Source organism: Anopheles arabiensis, chromosome 3, assembly GCF_016920715.1.
Source record: "Anopheles arabiensis isolate DONGOLA chromosome 3, AaraD3, whole genome shotgun sequence".
Lineage (NCBI taxonomy): Eukaryota > Metazoa > Arthropoda > Insecta > Diptera > Culicidae > Anopheles > Anopheles arabiensis.
Genome location: NC_053518.1, coordinates 79,633,094 through 79,657,367, shown reverse-complemented (window position 1 = coordinate 79,657,367; position 24,274 = coordinate 79,633,094). Strand labels below are relative to the sequence as shown.

Below are 24,274 nucleotides of genomic sequence, written 5' to 3'. Positions count from 1 at the left end.
ACACAATCAATACAATCTGTAAATAAAAACTGTCCATTTAAAGGTGTACAGTTTAAACATAACCGTTACCATGTTCGAATTCGAGCTCGAATGCGCCCTCGATCCGAGTTCGAGACACTTCGGGTTTCGGTTCGGCATGCCGCTGTCAGGGTCGAAGTTTGACAGCCGCCGCACAATTTGACAGCCACGTCATCATACGTGTGTATGTTTTTGCATTGTTGTTGGTGGGATTGTCCGGTTGGCACTTTCGCGTTTTCACAGCTTATTTCATCTTTCCAGCACGCGCAGGTTGATCCGCGCCCGTACCTCGTCCGTAGTTGCGATCGAATCGTGCATCGTGCTCCGTGCATTCCAAACTAGCTTTCGTTTCACTGTCCCGTTGTTTATAGTCAGCATCAGTAAAAGTTACAATGGTGGGTTTCTATCGATTTGTGATGGCGTGCGATGAAATGGCCGTGCTGGCAATAAATTGTCGCTCCTATTATATATAAACGGTGCCGTGATTGTGACCCATTTCAATTCCCTCGTTCTTCGACAGCCTGCTCCAGCGAGTTCCACTTCCGTCGGCAGCGGTAGCCGATCACCGTCGAAGCCAACATCCGCCCCGCGGGCAGCGGCCGGAGGTTCCAGCACGTTGAAGCAGCGCAAAACCACCACGACCGCCACTGCCGCGCGGAATCGTAACACGGGCACCGGATCCGGTGGCATGTGGCGCTTCTACACCGATGACTCTCCCGGCATCAAGGTGTAAGTATGACTGCCGGAACACTTTTCACCGAAGAAAGACGGTCGTGAGGGACTAATCTTGGTAAAAATTGCTCCGATTTGTAGTGGCCCAGTCCCAGTGCTCGTCATGTCGCTGCTCTTCATCGCCTCCGTCTTCATGCTGCACATCTGGGGCAAATACACGCGTGCATAAACAAGTCTGCTACATCCCACCATCGCTAGGCTTAAACGTGGAGGCTTCCGGTCTCTTTTTCATCGTAAATCGATCTAAAACCAGCCCAACAACAACGCAGGAGAAGGACACGTGTCCGTCTCCCCGTTCTCTATCCGTGTTTTGTTCGCGTAAGCCCATCCCGGTTCCCCTTGCGGTACACGGCCCATTTGCTACGTGTCGGACATGGTGTTGAGATTCATTGGTTTTGTTTTCATCTTCCAATCCAATGGGCGGTAACGATCGGAGTAATAAGACACGGATCTTATGGTCCACCGAGTCGTTCGGTTTTTTTTTCTTTCTTTTCGTGTGAATGTTTGAGGAGACCCGCTACTACTAGCCGCTACTAATTTAAAATACTGCAAACCCCCTTGTAGGTCAACGTAAGGCAATCTTTATTATTCGTACTGAGAGACACAATATAATTATATACAAACAAACCCTGAAACGAATGTGTTCGAAGATTACCCACTCTCCGGTGTAGGACTGGAAGGTAAATTAATGATGACGTGTGCAGGACGAAAGCGAACCGACCGATGTTACGGAGACGGTGAGCTTGGCGGGACTAATTACAGGTAAGTGAAACATTCCGTATACCGTATTACTGCTAACCAAATGAACTTTTATTTACGTGATTAAGTGTGGCAGTGATGGACTAGTTTTAAATAACCAAAGCTTACTGACGTGTGGCAAGGTTCTATGGACAATACGATACGATACGTGTAAGACAGTTCTACACAGTTATTGTCTCGGCAAGGGTTTCGGTAGGATTTATTCATTATGCCACGTTTTATTTATTATTTTTTTACATACATTTTCATTTTGTATCATCAATTGCTAACAGTGTGTAGTCTAACGAACTACACCTTTAATTTCTAATATCAAGTACATACTAATGCAGTCGAATGTAAAAATTGTAGGAAAACATTCGTTACAGCCGTGAACATGGTTCACTTTGCCTAACATACTGCACGTAAACTGATTAAAGTAGTTGATTAAATCGAAGTTGAAATCTGAACACATTATTTTCAAATGTTCCCATTAGTTTAAAGTAAAAGCACTCTCGTATACAGAACCAAACACGAGTTTTATGAAATTTTATTTAAAAATAAGTTATCCGTTAGCAAAAATGCTTATTCCTTAGCCCAAATTACAGTTCCAGTGAAATTAAACGTAACATTTTGGAGGTTTTCTGCTATACTTCATTAAATATTAATCAGACAATGGCTTATTGTACACCAAAAGAAAAGATATTCTTTTCCACAACTATTTAGACTATAAAACATATTGAAATAATAACTTCAATATCTTTCCTCGTGCTTTCCCGCATTGTTCACGGTGAAAACATTATTGCCAGCGGGGAATTGCAAAGAAATGCATTAAATTCACTATGCCAATATGTTTTACAGTCTTAATTGTTATATCATTTGAAAATGAAGTAAACTGCATGTTGGCGCCTAAATGGCTGCAAATTTATAGATTGTAAGATTATAGGAAAAGGGTACATAGGATTACGTTAGTATTAGTGTTAGCAGGACTGTCAGGGTTATGACGAAAATATAAAAGGATTAGTAGCAATCAGACAGTCGACTCGGCAACATACTTTTGGAAACCACAAAAATATCACAGTAGTTTATGAGCTATCGTTCATTGGTCCTTCGAACCGGATCCGAATTACGGATATTATTTGCTATTTTTTGTGGTTTATGCTATTTGGTTACCGAGCGACAAGTGGGAGTGCAAAGAAATATTGGATTTCTTAGCAGAACGGTGTGTTCTCCACTCCATTCGTGTTGATGCTACTGCTGCAGGAGCCGGACACTCATCGTTGGTTTGTGTGTGTGAGAGAGAGGACGTGAAGCCACGAAAGGAGTTGCGTATCTGTAGGCTGTCGGTAAACAGCAAAAGACGAACTGTGCGACGACGAAAGGTGCGAAATTGTAATACGGTGAATAGTTGAATTTAGTGCGTGCGTGAACTTTCCATTAATAACATATTTGTGGATAATTAGTGTCAGCGCAGAACATTTTTGAACGAGTGAGTGTCGTTCAACCGTAGTAGTGGAGTGGGTGTGCGTGAGTGACTATCCTAGCGCCATACTTGGCACCCAAAGCTGCGCGCGTATTAGTTCAGGTGTCGACAACTTCCAGGGGTACTCATTGCTGTGCGTTTTATTAAAAATTGTGTTAAGAAGTGCCTAAAGAACAATTATTGGGAGCAAAATGCCAGCAGCAGATAAACGAGTGAAAATGTTCAATTTAAAGAGGGTAGAAATTATGAACACTTTGCAAGATTTCGAAGAGTTTACGAAATCCTTTGATGCAACCATCGATGCATATCAGATACCTAGTCGGTTGGAACAGTTAGAAGAGTTGGTTAGTGAGTTTACGGAATTACGTAAAGCATTCAACGAAACGGTAGATGATTCGGAAGCGTTCGATATCATGCAAAAAGATCGGCGTGAATTTAACAAACGGTCTCACGAAGTAAGGGCATTTTTATTAAAAAATAGTTCCCATTCTGGGGCGTCGAGTGGGTTGAACACTACTCAGGTTAACACAACTATTAGTGCAGGAACTCAAAATCATCTGCGCCTTCCTAAGGTTGACCTTCCAAGCTTTGATGGTGAAATAACAAAATGGCTTACGTTCAAAGACAGATTTTCATCTATGGTGCATGACTCGACAGAAATGCCTGAAGTGTTAAAATTGCAATATTTATTATCGGCGCTTAAGGGTGATGCTGCGCATCAATTTGAACACATGCAAATAACGGCCGATAATTATTATGTGACATGGGAAGCTTTGTTAAAACGTTATGATAATTCTAAGGTGTTAAAAAGAGAATATTTCAAGGCATTTTATTCTCTAGAAAAAATGAAAACCGACTCGACGGAAGAATTGGCACGTATCGTGAACGAAGCAAGTAGATTAGTCAGAGGGTTAGAACGTTTGAACGAGCCTGTCGACAAGTGGGACACTCCGTTAACAAGTTTATTGTTTTACAAATTGGACAGTAAAACTTTAGTGGCGTGGGAGCAGTACTCGGTGGATTTCAAAACAGATGAATTCACAAATCTAGTGGAATTTTTGGAACAGCGAGTGAACATTTTAAAGAGCTCTGCGCAAAATATTTGCAATCAATATTCGGCTAATTCGATCATGGTGACCGGCAGGCAGGCGAGAAGAGATGGTAGGAATGTGGCATTACCAGTACAGCAAACGAACAATACATTTAAAGGGTATCTCAAGTGTCCACTGTGCAACGAACAGCATCCTTTGTATGTGTGTGAGAGATTCGAAAGAGCGTCAGTGATAAATCGAGAGGAGATAGTAAGAAAACATGGCTTATGTTTTAATTGCTTGCGAAAGGGACACTCATCACGTGAGTGTAGATCGACGTATGTGTGCCAGCAGTGTAAAAGAAAGCACCATTCGAAACTGTGTAAGATAGGAAGATTATCTGAAGTGGAAGTGGTTCCGTCAACGTCAAGATTAACTGCTACGGCTCAAGCAAATTGTTCGAAGAAAACAGTTATATTGTCTACCGCGCAAATTATAATTCTAGATGTTAACGATCAGCCATACAAAGTGAGAGCATTACTCGATAACGGCTCTCAATTAAATTTCATCACGGAGAGAGTGGCACAAGAACTCAGATTGAAGAGAGCCCGCGTGAGTGAACAGATAGCTGGTGTGGGTGGAGCTATTATGAGAGTTGCAGGATCAGTTGTGGGTACCATTCGATCTCTCACCACTGAGTACACAACATGCTTAGAATTTTTAATTTTGCCAAAAATTGCTACCGATTTACCATCCGAAACAATGGACGTACGAGGTTGGAAGTTACCAAAAGATGTTCGATTAGCGGACCCTACATTCTATGAAAGGGGCTCAATAGATATGTTGATCGGGGCAGACACCTTTGTTGAAATGATAAAGGCAAAAAAGATAAAGCTTGATCATGAGTTACCAACACTACTTGAAACAGAATTAGGTTGGATTGTAAGTGGTGCATATAAGCATAATAATTTAAATCAATCAATGGCATGCACAATTGTTAGTCAAGGGGGAGAAAACGACATAGCTTCTTTGATGAACACATTTTTTAATATCGAAGAAGTTCAAGATCAGAATTTGTGGAACGTTGAGGAACGAGAATGCGAAGATCATTTTCAAGCAACAACAAGGCGTGATGAGAATGGAAGATACGTGGTGCGATTACCACTCAAGGCGGAGAGGGAATTGGGAGAGTCCAAGGAAGTAGCCTTACGGCGGCTGATTGGACTTGAGAGAAGATTTGAGAGGGAACCGAAGGTGAAGGAAGCATATGACGCATTTATGCAAGAATATATCACTTTGGGGCACATGAGTGTCAGAGAAAATGAAAATAGTAGTGACGGTTACTATATGCCGCACCACGCTGTTTTCAAGCAAGATAGCACCACGACAAAGTGTCGTGTCGTTTTTGATGGATCGAGCAAAACGTCAAATGGTCGATCTCTCAATGATATATTAAAGGTAGGTCCAACAATACAGCAAGACACTACGGATATTTTATTAAGATGGCGACGTAGAGCCATAGCAGTGGTCGGTGATGTTGAAAAAATGTACCGACAAGTGTGGGTTCATGAGGAGGATCGAAAGTTCCAACGAATACTTTGGAGATCACATTCAAGCGAAAAAATAAAAACATATGAGCTTAATACAATAACCTACGGAACGGCATCAGCGCCATTTCTTGCGATACGAACCCTAAATCAGGTGCTAGAAGACAATAAGAAAAAATACCCACTAGCAGCATCGCGTATAAATGACTTTTACGTGGATGATTTTATTTCTGGTGCGGATTCAGAGAATGAAGCAAAACAATTGTGCGAAGAAACCAAGGCAGCGTTAGCAATGGGTGGGTTTCCTTTACGCAAATGGGCTTCTAATTGTCCCCATATATTACCATCTGAAACCGAATTAGATAATGTACAAAGGGTAATTGAATTGAAGTCAAGAGAGGGTGCAGTATCAACATTAGGACTTGTGTGGAATCCGATCTTAGACACTCTAGGTGTAAAAATTAGTAAACCAGAAACTTGTGAGATATATACAAAAAGATCGATTATAAGAACAATCGCAAAAATCTATGATCCATTGGGGATTGTGGATACAGTTAAAGCAAAAGCAAAACAATTCATGCAACGAGTTTGGTCATTAAAAAGAGAAAATGGTGACTCATACGGGTGGGATGAAGAAATTCCACAGCAAATTAGACAAGAGTGGGAATTGTTTGAGAGTCAGTTAACACATTTACAAGAAGTACAAGTACCGAGATGCGTAACGATAGTAGGAGCACGTAATATTCAAATACACGGATTTTGTGATGCTTCTGAAGAGGGTTATGGAGCTTGCGTATATGTGAGAAGCACGAATGGAGAGGAAATAGTTTCGCGATTATTTGTATCGAAATCAAAGGTCACCCCATTAGCTACAAAACACACAATAGCTAGATTAGAACTATGCGCAGCTCATTTATTAGGAAAGCTATTGGTGAAACTCAAAAGGGCCACAGAAGATCCATACGAAACATTTTGTTGGACAGACTCTAGCACAGTAATTTATTGGTTGAAATCGTCTCCAAGTCGTTGGAAAACATTCGTGGCGAATAGAGTATCACAAATACAAAATGCAACAAAAGAATTTGAATGGAGGCATGTGCCTGGGATTCATAATCCAGCAGATGCGGTTTCGAGAGGTAGAAATCCGGCAGAGGTTGTTGAGGATAAGCTTTGGTGGCATGGACCAGATTGGCTAAACAAAGAACCAGAACATTGGCCTAAAAATATAGAGTCAGGAAACACTTGTGAGACAGCGAAAGAAGAAAAACAAACGAAAACTACATTAACATGTATGGTGAAAGAGGAAAGTTTTGTAAACAAACTATGCGAGAGAGTAGGTTCATTCACAAAACTAAAAAGGATTGTCGCATATTGTCATCGTTTCTTCGATCGTAAGCGAATCCATCGCAAATCTTATTTTGAGTTGAGGGAACTAAAACGAGCTGAAAAGACAATCATTCGATTGGTTCAAAATGAAGTCTATGCAACTGAATACGAGTGTATCAAACAAGGGCAACAAGTAGTGCGAAAATCACCATTGAGAGCAATTAGACCAATACTGGACAAAGATAATGTCATGAGAGTAGGAGGTCGGTTGTCAAACGCCGACATAAAAGACGAACAAAAACATCCTGTTATTATTCCAGGAAAGCACAGGATTGCAGAGTTGATTGCCGACAAGTACCATAAGATACTTCGTCATGCTGGGGCTCAACTGATGATAAACACTATGCAGTTAAGGTTTTGGATAGTGGGAGCGCGCAATGTAGCGAAACGTACAGTTTTCAACTGTGTGAAATGTACTCGTTGTAGACCAAAACTGATTCAGCAGCCAATGGCTGATCTTCCAGAGCAGAGGGTGAGACAAGCTAGACCGTTCTCAATTAGCGGTGTGGACTACGCAGGACCGATAATGGTAAAGGGCACACACCGACGGGCGGTGCCCACAAAAGGCTATATTTCAATATTTGTTTGTTTCGTAACAAAAGCAGTTCATATCGAACTTGTATCAAATCTATCCTCTTCTGCATTTTTAGCTGCACTGCGTCGATTCGTTGCGAGGAGAGGGCATGTTACGGAATTGCATTCGGATAACGGCACAAACTTCCGAGGTGCGAACAATAAGTTGCGCGAACTGTACAAATTACTAAATTCTGATACACACCAAGACGAGGTTGTAGGATGGTGCGCCGAACGAGACATGAAGTGGAAGTTTACACCCCCAGCTGCACCACATTTTGGAGGTCTGTGGGAGGCCGCGGTGAAATCTATGAAATTTCATTTAAAGCGCGTGTTAGGTACAGGGCATTTAACGTTTGAAGATTTATCAACCTTATTAGCCGAAATAGAAGCATGTCTAAATTCTCGACCAATTACGGCAATATCAGAAGATCCAAATGATATGGAAGCACTTACCCCAGGGCATTTTTTGGTAGGGAATCACTTACACACGGTCCCGGAGGTAGACATCGCAGATGTGCCAACAAACAGATTAAACCATTGGAGACTGATACAAAAACACATGCAACACATTTGGAATCGTTGGCATCGCGAATATTTAAGTACATTGCAGAAGCGAGCAAAGTGGAACAAAAATGCGATATCGATTGAGCCAGGAAGATTAGTAATTCTACAAGAAGACAATGTTGCAGTATCTAAATGGCCGATGGCAAGAGTAGTGGATTTACATCCAGGAAAAGATGGTGTTACACGAGTAGTAACGTTGAAATGCGCAAATGGCAAGGAAATTCGTAGGCCAATTCATAGAATAGCTCCTTTACCTATAGAATCGTAAATTGAAATCAATAATTTGAATTATGTTGAATTAAGATGAGGAATTTAAGAAATCAAATAGGAATATGAAAATGAATTCAATCATTACTGAATATGAAAAACATTCGTTTTTGGTGACCGGAAATGTTGGCGCCTAAATGGCTGCAAATTTATAGATTGTAAGATTATAGGAAAAGGGTACATAGGATTACGTTAGTATTAGTGTTAGCAGGACTGTCAGGGTTATGACGAAAATATAAAAGGATTAGTAGCAATCAGACAGTCGACTCGGCAACATACTTTTGGAAACCACAAAAATATCACAGTAGTTTATGAGCTATCGTTCACTGCATTTACTAATTTAACTTGATTTTTGTCTGCTTCCATTGCAATTGTTTTCAAGCCGTGTAGCATACAAAAGGTGGTTAAAAAAAGTACCATTTGCACAAATTTCCAAGAAAACTTCTCAAACTAACAGTCAATTTGAGGGCAGACAATTAGTATTTGTGTCGCACTAAGGGTCTATATCCACGAGTACACTCTCGTCCTTATTTGTCTAATAAATGCTCTAATAAATACTTATATGTGATCCTCCATGGCCACATACAACCTCTTGCCATTACAATACGGATATGCCGCAATGGAACTGTTCCAAAGTCAAGCTAAACCAGTTAATGTTCCAAATATCCTAGCTTCGTTCATATCAAATGAATTCGTGATTGAACATTTAAGCAGAAGCGAATAATCACGAAGTACATTGGACAGTTGATGAAAATTGGCCAAATTAATGGAACTTACTGGCCTAAACCATGACTCCCTTACAATACAAATCTAGCATTTGATTTAGCATCATTTTCCCAAAATAATGGTTTCTTATCTATATTTTAGTCCAAGAAATCAATTCAATGTGCATGTGTTTCCTTCTACCTAATTCTTTCAACTTACCTACTTAACCGGCGCTACAACCGTATGTGAGTACCGGTACTATATTATATAGGTGCTATGTATAGTCCCAGCTTCGACCGTCACGACAGGTTCTTTGAGATGAAATGATTTCTCAGGTTGTAGAATGTTGGCAGCCAGCATTCTTGCGTACAACCTGAGTTGTTGTAAAGCTGACTTCTATGCTGTTATCGGTGCTGACCTTTGACCCGATATAGGTGAATTTTGGGACGACTTCAAAATGCATTCACCTATCAGTTAGGTCTTTACCTCGTTTATCTGCAATCCGAGGTTCTCTGCCGCTTGCTCGATGCCTTGGTAGGCTTCTGCTACATAGGAGAGCCGCAGACCAACGATGTCTATATCATCGGCGTATGCCAGGATCTGGGTTGACTTATAAAAGATGGTTATTCCTTTCTTTTGAACTGCATGCTGATAATGGCAACAGCCTGGGAAACATCTTTGATATATTTATTGTTCATCTAATCGATTTCGACATTCCCCCAATACGTTGGCTATCTTTAGGTGCTCTCACAGGCTTTCCCCCGTTAAACGCCCCTTTCTTTCTAAAAATAATATCACAAATAATCATACGTTTTTGTTTCACTTTATTTGTCAAGCTCTCTGATGCTTTTTTGGGGGGTTTTACAATACACATTTTGAATAAAAATGATTAAATAGTCCACAATAAGGATGGAGCTAGAGAAGAAACACGACACTCTACTACACGTTACAATGCCTTTTGCTTGCTCGTCCGTGGTGCATCGGTTGGTGGTGCAGTTATGCAAAGTGTGCACACGAAATTAGTGAGACACTAATAAAAACAAACACACACACAATGCGGCAAATCATTGTGACAAACAGAGTTTGCTGGAATGACTTTGCGAAGATTTGGTCTCGTTCGTGGGTTTGCAACAGAAAAAACCCCAACCAACAACAGGCTGGTGCTGGCAGGCAGGCAGGCATTGAACAAATTGATACAGAAATATTGTGAAGCAATAATGGGGGAAAACCTAGCTGGAGTACAGTGCAGGGTTGCAAAAGTTGCTTAAAACACGCGTATTAATTTTGTTGATTTCGTTTTTTTTCGTACGACACACAAAAGTTACAGTTTAAAATTTGAATTACACATCAAAACAAATACTACGCACGCGGTCAGACACAAGTGGTCAAGTAGATATGCTAAGGTCAAGCAAAAATAGTAAGTGCTTTAACCCTTAATGAGCGGTTGGGCCCATTAAAGGGTGGTGTGTCACGGATTGATGGTTACTTCTTGGTGAATAGTAAATTGTTCGATTAGTTTGGGTCGGTGCGCTCTCCTATTAAGCTAGTAAGATGTTAGAGCTAGTGTGAATCATAGTTTGTAAGTAAGTTGGGAAAAAATGCACAATATATGGTTGATGTATGTTTTGTCTTAATTATCTGCCGACAGCTCGTTGATGTTGTTGTTAATCTCGAGCACCTGCTGCACGAACTCGACGTCGTGCACGGACTCGGCCAGATCCACCATCAGGTCGATCAGGTCGCCGAGCTTCATGCGCAGCTGGGGGGCCAAATTCTCCAGATGGGCCAATACCGGGTCAGGAATCTGTGTGTGGAAAAGGCATTTGATTAGATTTGAAAACAATGAACAAACTGTCCTTTCTCGCCTGGCATTCGACTTACCGTTTCCGGATCTTTGAACTGTGCAAACTTGCACTTCTGCTTCACCTGCGTGCCGTTCGCGTTGTCGTAGAACAGCGTCACCTGCGCATCGTGCGGGTTCGGCACGACCGGGAAGTACAGCCCGGCGCACACCCGTCCCTTCGCGTCGCGGGACAGCAGCGAGCGGAAGTTGTACACCAGGTTGCGGCGCACGGTCACATCGATGGCGGTGCGGTACGGGCGCGCAACGTACACCAGCGACTCCTCGTACTGCTGCTTGGCGCCGCGCGTCATCCGCTCCGTCCAGGTGATGTAGTCGCTGCTGAGGTCGTGCAGGGCGTAGCTGTACTCGCGCTTGCAGTGCGGCTCGTCCGACTGCGTGAACCAGCCGGTGTGCGGGTACTTCTGGTCCTTCATGACGGTGACGGCGCGCGCCACGTGGTAGCCCGGGTCGAGGATCAGCACACCTTCGCGGCCCCCGACCACTATCTTCATCGCTACCATCGCGTGCTCCTTCTCCAGCGTCGACCCGGCGTACTCGATGCCGTTCTCCTCGCAGTGCTGGATGTACGAGTCCGTCTCGTCAAGCGCTTCCTCGCACGATACCAGATAGAACAGACGTGCAATGTCCGGATGATGTTCGGCGATTCTGTAACGAGTCCACGGGAGTGGCGTTAGCGATTTGTCTCTTGTCAAAACCAATGCTCCCCCATCAAAGAAAACCTACCTAGACACAATTTCCATTGCCAAACTAACACACATATGGTGCCGACGGTTGATCGGGATGGTGTAGTGCTGGAAATGTGTCCGCAGCTCACCGCGGCCGTGACGGTGAGCTCCCCGGTAGGCCCGGTAAAAATCCACAAAGTTGTTCGCCGTGTTGTAGTGCGTCTCCTCCAGCATCCGCTGCAGCTTGGTTTCGATCAGCCCGATCAAATCCTCGTACTGCCACAGCTTGTCGACGACGAACGGGGTGACCGGCCGGGCGGACCACTTCGGCAGCGGCAGCGGCTGCCGGATCGGCCACGCACCGTTCGTCTGATCGAACGCGCCCAAATTGTAGCTATCGCCATCGTCCGCAATCCAGTGGGTGCCGTTGGGCAGCCGGGACGCGACCGCGACGGCGGCGGCCAGTTCGGTCTCGCCCGTACCATCGTCGGGGCCGGCGCCGGTTGCGACGCAACCCTGCGGGCCACCGTTGGTGCATGATACGGAGCGGACCATCGGCCGCGGCCGCGATGGCGGTGCTGCTGCTGCTGCTTCGTCGCTGGTAGTCACATCGTGCCTGTGACTGTCCGGTTCGGTCAATCGTCGGGCAGATCGACCGGCGACGCTCCCATGGTCCTCCCGAACCACGGGCCGTAGTTCGTTCCGCTCGGTTCCGAGTCAGCTTGGCCACTCGTTGCCCCAGCGGCCAACGGTCGGTACGTACGCGCCATCTTGACGTTCAACGCTAGCAATTTTCACGGTGCTGCTGTTGCTGTTCGCACAGATAAGATCGCTCCGGCCCTGCTTGCCAGCCAGGCCCGGTTCGTCCCCTTTTATAAACGATGGTTTTTCACGCTCTGGAAAATGGGAGAGGAAAAAAACAGGGGGAGAGAGAGAGAGAAAAATGTAAAGTTAGTAGAATGTTTAATCAATTTAAAGGGTAAAAGATTTGATGAAAAACCTCCTTCAATTTTGTTGTGAATGCAGCGCGAGAGTTTATTCGAGCACATTTGCTCGAATTTGCGCTCGAAAGCTCAATTACAGTGCTGAACAACAATATGAAACACGATATTTTGAGGATTGTTTTATTAAAGTTGCACTTTCTGCAAAAATCTGATTTTTTTTTTTTGTTAAATCTCGTGCCCTAGCTAAATAATTAAAACTCGTCTTGCTTATGTTTATATATTTCAAAAGAGCAAAAAATATGAAAATTAAATTAAATGTAAATGGTAGGCTCAAATGCTTACAGCTACCATTTCTAAAGTTTTGCCTGATTTTATTTCCCAAATTTCAATATAAAATAATATTTGGAAATATTGTGAGTTGTACTGTACATCGAAAGTCCCTCTCGCCATATCTTTATTCTGCTCTTTGTTATTCTCTTTATTTCTCTGTTATTCGTTCGCTCGTTGTTACGCTCTTCAAGCTGAGTTAAAATGTTGAGAGGCACATAGAGAGCAAAAGAGAGAGAGGGAGATAGAAACAAAATACACGTAGTAAGGTCGTAGTAGAAAAAAAACGTATAAAAAACTACAAACCAAAACAACACCCGACCAACACCAGCTGTTGGTTGTTGGCGGCCAACGATTGCGCGTGTTTTTGGGAGCGTAAAAGAGCGCATGCTTCGTGGCGAGAAGAAGAAGATTTGGTTGTTCGACAAAACGCGTTCAACTGTTCAAGAGCGTTGCTGAGGAACGGAAAACCCCTCTCTGCCCCCTTGTTTGATAAGGGCATAACGACCGCTTGCCATAGCATGCGTAAAGCGAATGAGTGAATGGCGGCGCTGGTTTGAATGTCATTTCATCACGTGTCATGAAAGCACCTCCAACAGCGACGCGATGCCAATGTGCCATACTCTTCGCACCAATATCGCGCTATCTTTCTCGGACACACTAACCAGATCCTACTGCAACAAGCTCTTTCGTACAGGGTAGACTGCAAATGGGAGCAATTAAGCACCAAGGAATTCCACCATCTTGCCATAAAGTAAACAGCGGGTTGCGGTGGCTACGAGGAGGGCGTTATGTTCCGTTACAGCAGCGGTGCAATTACACAGGTACACAGGTCCTCAGGGGCTGGTGGTGTTCGTCTGAGCCGCTGCGAGAAACGTTCCCCCGTTTTGCCAACCCTGAAAATGGGGGTACCATCAGGCAAATGATGTGTCTCGCACATGTGTGCGCTATCCAGGACAGGGGGGCAAAGTCCAGCCAAGCTGCGCTCGGTATCGTAGTTGTCGTTGTGCCATGTTTACTGACGTTGAATCATGCCACGTTCCACGATATCTTCGCATGGTGGTTAAGTTGTTTTTTTTTTGCTCCCTGTTTGTGTGCACACCATACGATCGACACAGCCACGACCACGTCCGGATTGATGGCGAGATGCGTCATGTGGTTTCAAGAACACATTGGCGATAATAGTTCGCAGGGTGTGCGAGGGAATGAAAGTAAACAGATTGCATGGCAACAGATCGTTACAGCAGACGATGTAGATTGCAGTTGTTTTGTGCCTTTTTACTGTCCAAAAATTGCCACCATCTTGTGTCTGTAGTGCGTCGACCTTCATACAGTCAATCGTATGCGTAAAATGGCACAGACATTTGTACAATCCAATTGCGAGGTGTTACGATTAATTCAATTACCAACACAGCGACGGGAAGGCTAATCCCATTATGGACAATCGTCTAACAAAGCATATCCGATCACAGACGGATGCATGCAAACGGCCTTCGTTTTGGGGTGCCATTTTAATGAACTAATCCTTCGCGGATGTCAAGTGACGCCATTTTTCGAAGGGGTCTGTCCAGTTCGTTTTTTCTCTCTAGCGCTTATCGCCTATGTTTCGCTTTTTATCTAGCCTATTACATAAAACAATAATCTTAAAAATATTAGTTAATCATTACTTACCCATACAACGGCCTAAGCCCCAGTGAAGAAAATTGTCCTTTCGGCCACCTTTAGCACGAAAGTGATGCCCGTCGGTGCGTAACTCGTTCAAGGTGTTTTGACGGTAGGTGCAAATTGAAAACGAGGAAATATTGCAAACCAACCGCTTGGTTCTCTTCCTTGTTGTGTTGTGCTTTTCAACAGATATTTGCTCTTACTTTCAAGGGGGAAAAAAGTCTTTTTCTCCGGGACGTAACTACGTGTCCCAAAATTGTAACCAGAACAGTTTGTTCGACTGTCTTTCTTCTTTAGTTTAATTTACTTTACAATTTAGGTTTTCGCTTTTTCGTCAAAATTACACGGTTAAAAAATGGGTTAAACATAAAGAAACAACGACGGTGGTGGTGTTTGTAACGCACACTCACACACCACGAATTACAAAACAACTTCACACACAAAAACACGCGCGTCAGACGCTTTAGGGCGTTCTGTTAGGTTTTACGGGTTTTTTTTTTGGTGCGTTTTTAGCGCTCTGTAGTCCAACGTATGGCGTACATTGACGCTGCTTGGTTGTGGTCGGTAGACTCAAACGGATTTGAGCTACCAGACAGTAAAAAGGGAAATTAAGATTACTTCACTCCCTGTTTGTTTTGTTTTTCACACTTCACACACAGAACTACTTTTTTGTACTGCACTGTTCGGTTGCGGGGGGGCCTGCTCAAGCAAGGCCTACTTGGCTTGAAGATACACACAGGAGAGACACCCGATCGACTCAATCGCTCGAATGCGATTGCTTTGTTTTCGTTCGCGGAAGCGAAGGCATTTATAAAGCCGCGAGTTCAATGTGCGCGCGAATATACACACACACTTATACACACACAGCCACTGAGAGGCGCGGGCTCTTGTTGGTGTTTGTTTTGGCTCGTTCCCTCCTTATCGCACCGTTTGTGCCTGAGCGTTTCCGTCTCGCTTGCTCACGTCACGTTTGCCAGTGGCTGCCAGCGTTTGTGTGCGTTAAGCCACTGTAGCTTAAGTCGGTTCGAAGCGGAACGGACACGCACACACCGCTGTAAGCTGCTGCGGGGAGAAAAAAAGAGACAGAAAAACAGAGTGAGGCATAAAGGTTGTGTGAGAGAACAGGGTAGGCTACAATGTTTTGAATGCGAGGTAAAAGAAACGGGCAAGGTAAACACAGACCAAACGGGGCGCGATCGCACGGAGGGTATGATGGAATAGGGGGAAAAAAACGGGGCCATAAACAATCGGTCAGTTGCTTTCACCATAAACAAAAAAGAAAAGAGTTGATGCTGCGCATGTCCTAAGTGGAAGAGGTGCCAAAATGTAAAGGGTAGACACAGTTGACTGCTTAAAAACGATCACCACAAAATAAGATAAATTAGTTTAGTTTAAATTTAACAGTCCTCACACAAAACAAAGCTTTATATGGCCTGTTGTGATGTGGAATAGAGCGAGAGGTCAAATAGAGCAATTAGCATGGCGACGGCGCAACATAGAGGAGGTCAAGGGTACATTTCTCGATTCCAGATGAGAGATCTTTTTCTATGGGTTAAGTTTGCCTCTTGTTATTTTTACGGGTACACACGAATTTTCTGACCTTCAATATGGATAAAGTCTCTCTGTAATCAGCTGCTACTGCTACGCAGTAATATATTCTTGTTAATTAGTTGTGTTCTATCCACCTGGCATAACATTCTGCCATGTTAAGACGACATTTAACACACTCCCCACATTGCACTTCTGGCACCGAAAGTGCGCGCGACATTTGCCAACTCGACAAACAAACCCGAAACACAGCTGTGAGTTGTGTGTATTGTGTTTTGAATATGATTGCGCACACAATGGTGTCTGAAGGCTCGCGCCAAACAAAGTACGCGACGGCAGGTTGGATCTTATTTTTGCGCTTTAATTGCGCACCAGAAATTGCCGTAAACTAGGCCACCAAGCCGGTTTTCCGCTACATACATTGGGCGAGGAATTTGATCAGATTACCATACGCCAGCGAGGAGCGGTTGTTTGACAAGAACTGCATAAACACGCACCTTCCGTGGGCACGTGAGTCACGTGGTTGCCGTCGTCCCCGTCAATCATGAGTTTCACAGTGTGTGCAGCGGTCAATACGGTAGGAATTCTTCTACCCGCTCATCCACTGCTCTGTGCGTGCCCGAGAGGAACGTGCCGTGTAACCTTAAACCGGACGTTGGAAATTTCCACTCCCGCTGTGGTGAAGGAAAGCCACCGCCCGATCCCTTACCACACAACGCTTTGATAAGATTGTGTTGAATTGATGGAATCAAGTCTTTCGGCTCGGTGTCTATTGTGTACACCCATCCACCCAGCATCCAGCGCCTAAATGTGTGATCACGCGATGCTCCTCCCGCTGCATGATGGACGTAAATATATAAATTATGAAATTCATTGCAATTGTACTTTGTATTGTCGGTCGGACTCAGCAGACGGAAGACATAGGGACGGAAATGCATCACACCATGGCACAATGGGCATTTGCCGGGATGAAATTCAAAAAATCAACTTTGTAATAGCGCAATTCCAAATAATAGGTTTTAATACTAAGAGTTAAACTAAGAAAAATACCAAATATGAGCTCTGTATCTTTTCTGGTTCTCTAGAAAAGACCTCTCAAAGTCGAGAATTGTTAAAAAAACGCAGAATTTTTTTCACTTTTTTGGAAAACTTTGAACCGTTGTAACTTTTTCAAATATGAACCGATTTTGATAAGTTTAGACATTTTAAAAAGGATATTTAGTCAGCTTTAAAAATATATTAAAGATTTTAAGTTAAATTATTTTTTTTGCAAAAATATACGATAATAACTGAAAACACTTCCCGAAAATTTTCATCATTTTAATTTTTGACTTGATGCCATTATGGAAGTGGCGTAGAGTGGCGTTGTCTCATATATGTCACATAAAAGTGTAATATATATACTATCAATCTGTGAAGAAATATTCTGCGAAAGTTTGCGAACGCGAATTTTATTGAAGTTTTTTCATATCAACTTTTTCTAAAAACAGACACATGCGTAACTAGGCGGCTCCATAGGTCCCTAGTGTAGCGTATTTAGTGTATTCTACAAAAATATATTCTACGTGCTTTTGATTACCTTTAATTTCCATTACGAAGCTGTGTATCTTAGTTTCAGCTCATGTGCTTATCTAATATGTAAATTTCTATTCTAACCTAACTTTATTATTAAATTTAGTATTCAGAAAGAACGGCTTCAGCCGTATTGCTGACTTTATTATTAAATATAATGAAGCAAATAAGAACCAAACACCTTTTGGTACTGCTCCAGATTATAGACGGATGTAAGGAAAATAATTCTAAAATTATACGCATAACAGCAAAATGTTATGAATACACCAGCATCTATTGCCGTTTTGGGAGAAGAAATTCCCAAAAGTCATGACAAACTAAGTATAAGGATAGAGGGGAATATGCTACAAAGAATATTTTGCAAGAAAGAAAATGTATCCAGAAAGACATTATGTAAAATGAGCTGTATTACACTGATTCGTTAACCAGTTCAACATCAGTAGCTACACACACTAAAACAAAGACAGGGTTTAACTTAACAAATTAAGTAAATACTTTGTTTGTAGCTATAGTTGAATTCTGATTTTTCAGATAGTTGTAAAACCAAGAACATCAGATTTTCATTTTTATTATCCCTTCTGAAGGCAGTTCAGGACTTGGACAAGTATTGGATGAATATTGTGTGATATCAATGCCCAGGAAAATGTGTAATTCCTATTTTTTTAAACGACAGATTTAAAATTTAACCTTCAAAGACAAAAAATATGTGCAGGTTTTCATTAAGAATTTGGGAACTACTTTATTTCAATGTACCTGCTCTATCTAATTATTTAAATGCCTTTATTCATGTCTTTAGAAATGTGAACTAGACGTAAGGAGCTTGTAATAGCATCCACCTAGGTTGTGTATGTACATTTTTAATATTTGTACTACCTGTGAGTAAAAGTGATGAGAATTAGCTACAATTGTCCTGTACAAAGCAGAAAATATTATCTTATTCAAAATTATTATGCTTTGTTCATATATTATGGAACATCACAGTATATTTTGAAATGGTTTATACTATTACAAACAACAAATACAAGAAAAAAACACACAAAATTAAAAAAAACAAAGCAAAGATCCCTTAAAACCTATTTTATGTAGCGCCACCTGGTGGTATGGATGCAAACTACATATAAAATGTTATTTACTATTATAAAATTTTACTACAAACGATAAAAACTAACAATTTCTGCAAAAATAATTTTATCCCGAAATTTGTTCTAAACTGCCCATTGTGCATGGGAGGGATGGCTTTCTTTCCACTGCACGTGTCGTTCATCAAACGTACAGGCGAAGGTCAAACCAGATGGGTTGCTTTCTTGCCCGCGTTTGCATTTCATTACAGAGTGCAGCAGCGCTGCTCTAAATATTGAGCTGGGCTTGGAGTGATTTGAAGACGATGAAAGATGGCCGTCTATCGGTCTCAGCGTTTGCTGAGCGTTGGTGATTGTTTAGTGTACATAAGCGATTTAATTGCAGAGGAAACGAGGGCGCTTGGAATGTGACCATGAGAGCCATGTTGTAACTAACCCCTCGAGTGAATACTGATAGCACAATGTTCACTAGCACAACATATCCGGTTCAAAGGACCGAAAGAGTCGTATGTTTTACTTTTTCGAAAACATGATGCACTCTAGAAACTCTGATAACTTGGAACATGAACGATAACGAGAGGAGGGAGGAACTAAAGAATCGAAAGAAAAATCCAGTAAAAGGCGGAATATTCCATCGCAGCTCCAAAAACAATCTCCAAAAGATGCACACAAACAAAACTTTCCATTTGCGCACTCACGCAGATAAACAGTCACTACGTCACCACCAGTCATGTCCCCATCAGCTGTAAATCAGATGATAAAAAGGCCGAACGATTCATCCAAACCTCCCAAAATATCACATGCCAAGCGTGGACCAAATCACGACACGACATTTCACTTCGCACGAAGATTAGCATCAACAACTCGCTCACGCATACACTGAACATGTGATAACAGGGTTGTGATCAATGGCGAATGACGAATATTGCGTCTTTTCGCACCATCAAATGGTGTGGTATTGTGGGGCAGTGAACAGTGAGTGACACTAAGCCTTCCCGCCATTAGGTCTTGTCGCATTTGGATGGTGTAAATGGTATTTTGTTTGGTATATCACTTGACAACTGCGAGAAAGCGTTATCTGAGCATGACCAAGTGGTAAAGCGCTGTTGTGCGCAGAATGTAATCCGTTGCAATTACAGTCGTTTGCCTTTAAGAATCCAGTTTTTGTACCAAATGCACTTTCAGTGTTTTTTTCGAAGACACCAATGTTTGACAGTAAGTCAAACGCTTGATATATGATAATATTGATTATTGTTCAAATTGTCTGCTTCCATGTTCAAGGAATTGAAGTAACAAAATCAATAATTGAATGATTACCAATTAAATTCATCCATCGGTATTAGAAAATTCTGCTAAGTTGATATTTTCAGGTTTAAACACGGACATGAAAATTGATCAAATTGAATTAGTTTCTACGTAAAACAATGAAATTACAAACTATTATTAATGCCATTGTTACGCAACATAAAAGTTGACATAAATTGGCTCCAACACAGTGTGAATTTATAATTCTTTCTACTAGAATTTATATAACAAAATTGGCTTATAGGCAACCTGCCTAAGAGACAACAATTCATGAACACTATCAAAATTAGGTACCTTCCAACCAGCGACAATGACTGTAAAATATACAACATTTAACAGGTTTTTCGTTCAATGTTATTATGAATGAAATAATAAATAAAATACAAGTTTGGATTGCTTCAGGAAAGCTTATCAGACTCCTTAAACATGTAAACATTACAAAAGAGGGTCGAGAGTGTGCGCGTTATCTTACGAGTTGTCCCATAAACACTTGACACAAAAATCCGATCATGGAAAGTTCCAAAACACTAACTTTGACCTGAAAAACAGTCAGAAAAACCAAGTTTTTTTCAGACAATCTTTCATGGAATCGCCTACAATGACTCTCCAAGAATCGTCTTTCAAATGACATCAGCATCAGAGCATGAGACTCAATCGAGTCAATAAAGCACCACGCTCAGAGCTAACATTATGCGCTCTTGTATGAATGATTTCATTGCTTCAATCTACTGATAAGTGTCTGTGTCATCTCACATCACAGACACTGTGGAGAGTGACTAGTGAGCGCTAATCGCTTGAACAAATAGCATCGGCAGCCGCCGGTGGATTACACCGCTAAGAAGATGGCCTCCCTATGGCTGTAAGTATTGCTTCACCCTTATCTCACATGATCATCTTCAAGTGCTAAAAACATTCAATCATTTCAGTTATATTTTGCTGTTTCTCAACATTTGCTTTTACACCTCCGGAGCGGAAGCTAAAGCACCTTCCCGTCCGGCTCAGCCGTACCACTACGATTACAGCCGCATCCAGGAAACGGACCAGGCGTGGAAATGCTGGAAGGAAGGCTACAGACCACCACCGGCCACTTCCAACAAAATCCACGAGCAAGGCAACGGTACGGTGGCGGAAATCGAACGTATCCTGCGCTTCGATCAATCCAACACGGTCCTCTTCCTGTTCAGCAGCAACTCGGACAACCAGAATCTTCACACGACGTTCACAGTTGAGCGTAACAAGCTCGTCCGCCTATCGCTGGATAATGCGGGATTGGAGCGATTGGAGCTGGCGCTCCTCGGTCGTGAGAATGACTGCCGACTGGCGGACCTGTCCGTGCCTCGCAATCGGTTGCGCGATCTTCCCACCGGAGTGGAGCGACTCACTGCGCTTCGAAAGCTCGACTACAGCTACAACCTGCTGGAGGAGTTCAAGCTGGATCGTTTGGCGAATGCGGCGGGGCTGAAGCAACTCCTGCTTTGCCACAACCGATTGGAGCGCTTCGTCGCGACGGAGCAGGTGAATTTGGCAGCGCTGCACAAGCTAGACCTGTCGAACAATAGGCTGCGGGCGCTGGATGCGTCGTACTGGACGATGCCCCAGCTGGAAACGTTCCACGTCGATAATAATCGGCACCTGACGATGATTGACGGCTGGACGCGGGCAAAGTTTCCACTGGTGAAGGGTTTCGATCCGACCGGTACGAACAATTGGAACCAAACGTGGCTCAAGTCTGTGCAGTAAGGATTCGTAAGGATACTCCTCCCGTCCTACATTGATATACGGTATGAGGACATTCTATAGAATAACTTCCGATACGTTATTTGGAGCTCTCATTGTGCTACGATCTTGTTACGTAGCTACACGAATAAAAGGTTCCTGTCATAATCTCACGTGTCCCAAAAAGCCACTTATTCCGTTTTGCATGTTCCCGAATAACCCATTCCAAAAGGCAAATTATCGATCCAACAATCGTCCGATGGCTAGGAAAACACCTAAAAATCTAACATTCTTCTACGAAGTGCTTCGCCTTTACCTTTACATAACTACGCCAACCTGCAACATGCCTCAAGTGACATTCGCCATTCTTTCTGCTTCGGAAGAGGGGCAGGTTAAACATACTCTCAAACCTTGCGACAACAATTGCGCGACTGTGGGGTTTGCAGGTCCTCAGCTCCTTAGCAACGGTATGTCGTCGTTCGGGAAATGACGTTGACACGCTCTACCGTACGGACTGTTCTGTTGGCATGAAACTGTCTGCAGCAAATTCAAAAACAAAACATTATGCTATACTACCACACCAATCGCACCAAAGCATGGTGAGGTTGGAAAATGGCGGCACACACACAGCACACACTGCAGTATCACCAGCAGTGTGTGTGTGAGTGTGGTATTTCTCTGCACAAACTGCAGCTAACGAACCGCAACTAACGAGACGACGACTGCATTCCGATCGATAAATGAGGTTCGGACACACCTGCATGCTAAACATGGTCGGAGTGGAGCGGACCAGGAGGAAACTAGAACAAAGGTTAATGACTCTTGATGATGGTTTTGCGCTGATGATAAAGCATTGGGCGTGAAATAAAGCTCCAGTGTAAAGGTGGAACAGGGTGCTCTGTTGTCTTTGTGGTAGGTTTGATCGATACGACTCTGAAGGACATTCAGGTTGCATTCGAAGAGGGTTACCCTGGGAAAGAAGCGCTATATTTACCTTTGATTTCTTAGAGCACGTTGTACACGATTTTAGTCGCTAACAACTGTGCAGTATGTCGTCTGTTTTATATTCCCCTGATGACCTTCAGGGTTTCCCTCGTACCGTATCCTCTTTGGCTTCTCTATACTGGTTGTAAGCTTATTCGGAATGGGTAGTCGGCGGTAGTAGTAGTTGTAGCAGCAGCAGTTAGTAGTAGTATTAATTAAAGGGAGGTAAACACACTGTTCCCACGATACACTTTAATGTTTATTGATATTTTTAACGTAAAATATTAAATCACAATTAAAATAAACCAGAAGCACTATCAACGGTTCGACCATCTTCGCTGACACCATTTCCTTCTTTCCACAAACACCGGACGCGACGTAATGATGGCAGAGAGGGAGAGAGCGCACACACAGAGTGATGTAGGATATACTTCTGCTACTACTCGTCCCGCTGTTGTACTAGATTTCACTCGTCGTTCACTGTGAACATACAGCCCCGTCTTGCTGTACAGCAGGAGACTCGCTTTTTATTGATCGATTGTGTCCCCGTTATGGGTGACGCTCCTGCCAGGACTCTGCCACCTGGTGCGAGCTCTTGTTGCTGTGTTAATTTAAACTCTTTCTTCTTGTTTTTATTTAACAAACAGTGTAAGGGAACTCAATCCATACGGAAAAAGGCACACGCGCGCACACACACTGGAAGAACTGAATCAAACCAAAGCAGGAGAATTCCTTTCCTAGGGAAACGGAAAACCCAAAACAAACGGGAACAATAAAACACAGGAGACTATCCCTCCTGTCCTGTCCTGGGTGGGTGTTCTGGGATTTTTGTTGTTTCAACTTCCAAGAACTGATGTCTGTTTTTTCTTCCCTTTTTTCACTGGCTCTAAAAGAAAACTAGAAATTCCCTCTACGGTGTGGTGTGTCGAGCAAAACGCCCTGCTGGCGTTGCTGCCTGAGAGAAACTGAATTTTCCCAACGCGCTGCCAAACCGAGCAAGGGAAAACGGTCGCGTTGCTGAGGTGCTAGTGACTCTCTTTTTAGAAATTGCTTGCGAGGAAAATTCTCGCTCATTTTCTCTCTCCCGTTCCTTGTTTTGCTCTCTTTTTTCTCGAGTCTATGCTCAACCACAAGTACACACGCTGGTGAGGGAAAATCGGTCCTGAGACACGTTGCCCCGTGGAAAAGTGCACGTTATTATTACTTGAGGGTGTCCCTATCCTTCTTGTTGGTCTTCTTTCGCATGCGATAAGCATGCGCTTCTCTCCCGGTTGCCAACGGGAAACCACGTACGTTGGTTAGTCATCGTCTGTCTAGGTCTTGGTAGTTTTAGGGGCCTGCGTGTGTAAGAGCGAGGCGGGACGGGAACGCACAAAAGCTAAAACGCTTCTATCTTTTTTTGGATAAAAATAAACTGCTCATTCGTATCTTTTCTTCTTCTTTTGAGGTGGCCATACCGTCCACAGGTTGCGCAGGGTGGTGGGGGCAGATTATGTGGGAGGTAGCGGTTATATGTGGGATGATGATGACGGACGCCGTTGCGTGAGATGACGCAACGCTG

General features: G+C 43.1%; 3 protein-coding genes across 3 annotated transcripts; 2 read left to right on the top strand and 1 right to left on the bottom strand.

The window, feature by feature from the left end:
• Positions 1-207: 207 nt before the first annotated feature.
• Positions 208-1,385, top strand: LOC120904402 (protein transport protein Sec61 subunit beta-like). Its single transcript, XM_040314354.1, has 3 exons — positions 208-413; positions 539-747; positions 832-1,385. Exons 1-3 carry the CDS (start codon positions 411-413, stop codon positions 917-919), a joined length of 300 nt encoding a protein of 99 aa, XP_040170288.1. The 5' UTR covers positions 208-410; the 3' UTR covers positions 920-1,385.
• Positions 1,386-9,851: 8,466 nt separating this feature from the next.
• Positions 9,852-23,662, bottom strand: LOC120904398. The gene is made up of 5 exons (XM_040314350.1): positions 22,724-23,662; positions 14,516-15,571; positions 11,632-12,469; positions 10,926-11,553; positions 9,852-10,848 (listed from the first exon to the last, which is right to left on the bottom strand). Exons 3-5 carry the CDS (start codon positions 12,126-12,128, stop codon positions 10,675-10,677), a joined length of 1,299 nt encoding a protein of 432 aa, XP_040170284.1. The 5' UTR covers positions 12,129-12,469; positions 14,516-15,571; positions 22,724-23,662; the 3' UTR covers positions 9,852-10,674.
• LOC120904400 lies at positions 20,740-21,906 on the top strand. Its single transcript, XM_040314352.1, has 2 exons — positions 20,740-20,872; positions 20,940-21,906. Exons 1-2 carry the CDS (start codon positions 20,856-20,858, stop codon positions 21,751-21,753), a joined length of 831 nt encoding a protein of 276 aa, XP_040170286.1. The 5' UTR covers positions 20,740-20,855; the 3' UTR covers positions 21,754-21,906.
• Positions 23,663-24,274: the final 612 nt, after the last annotated feature.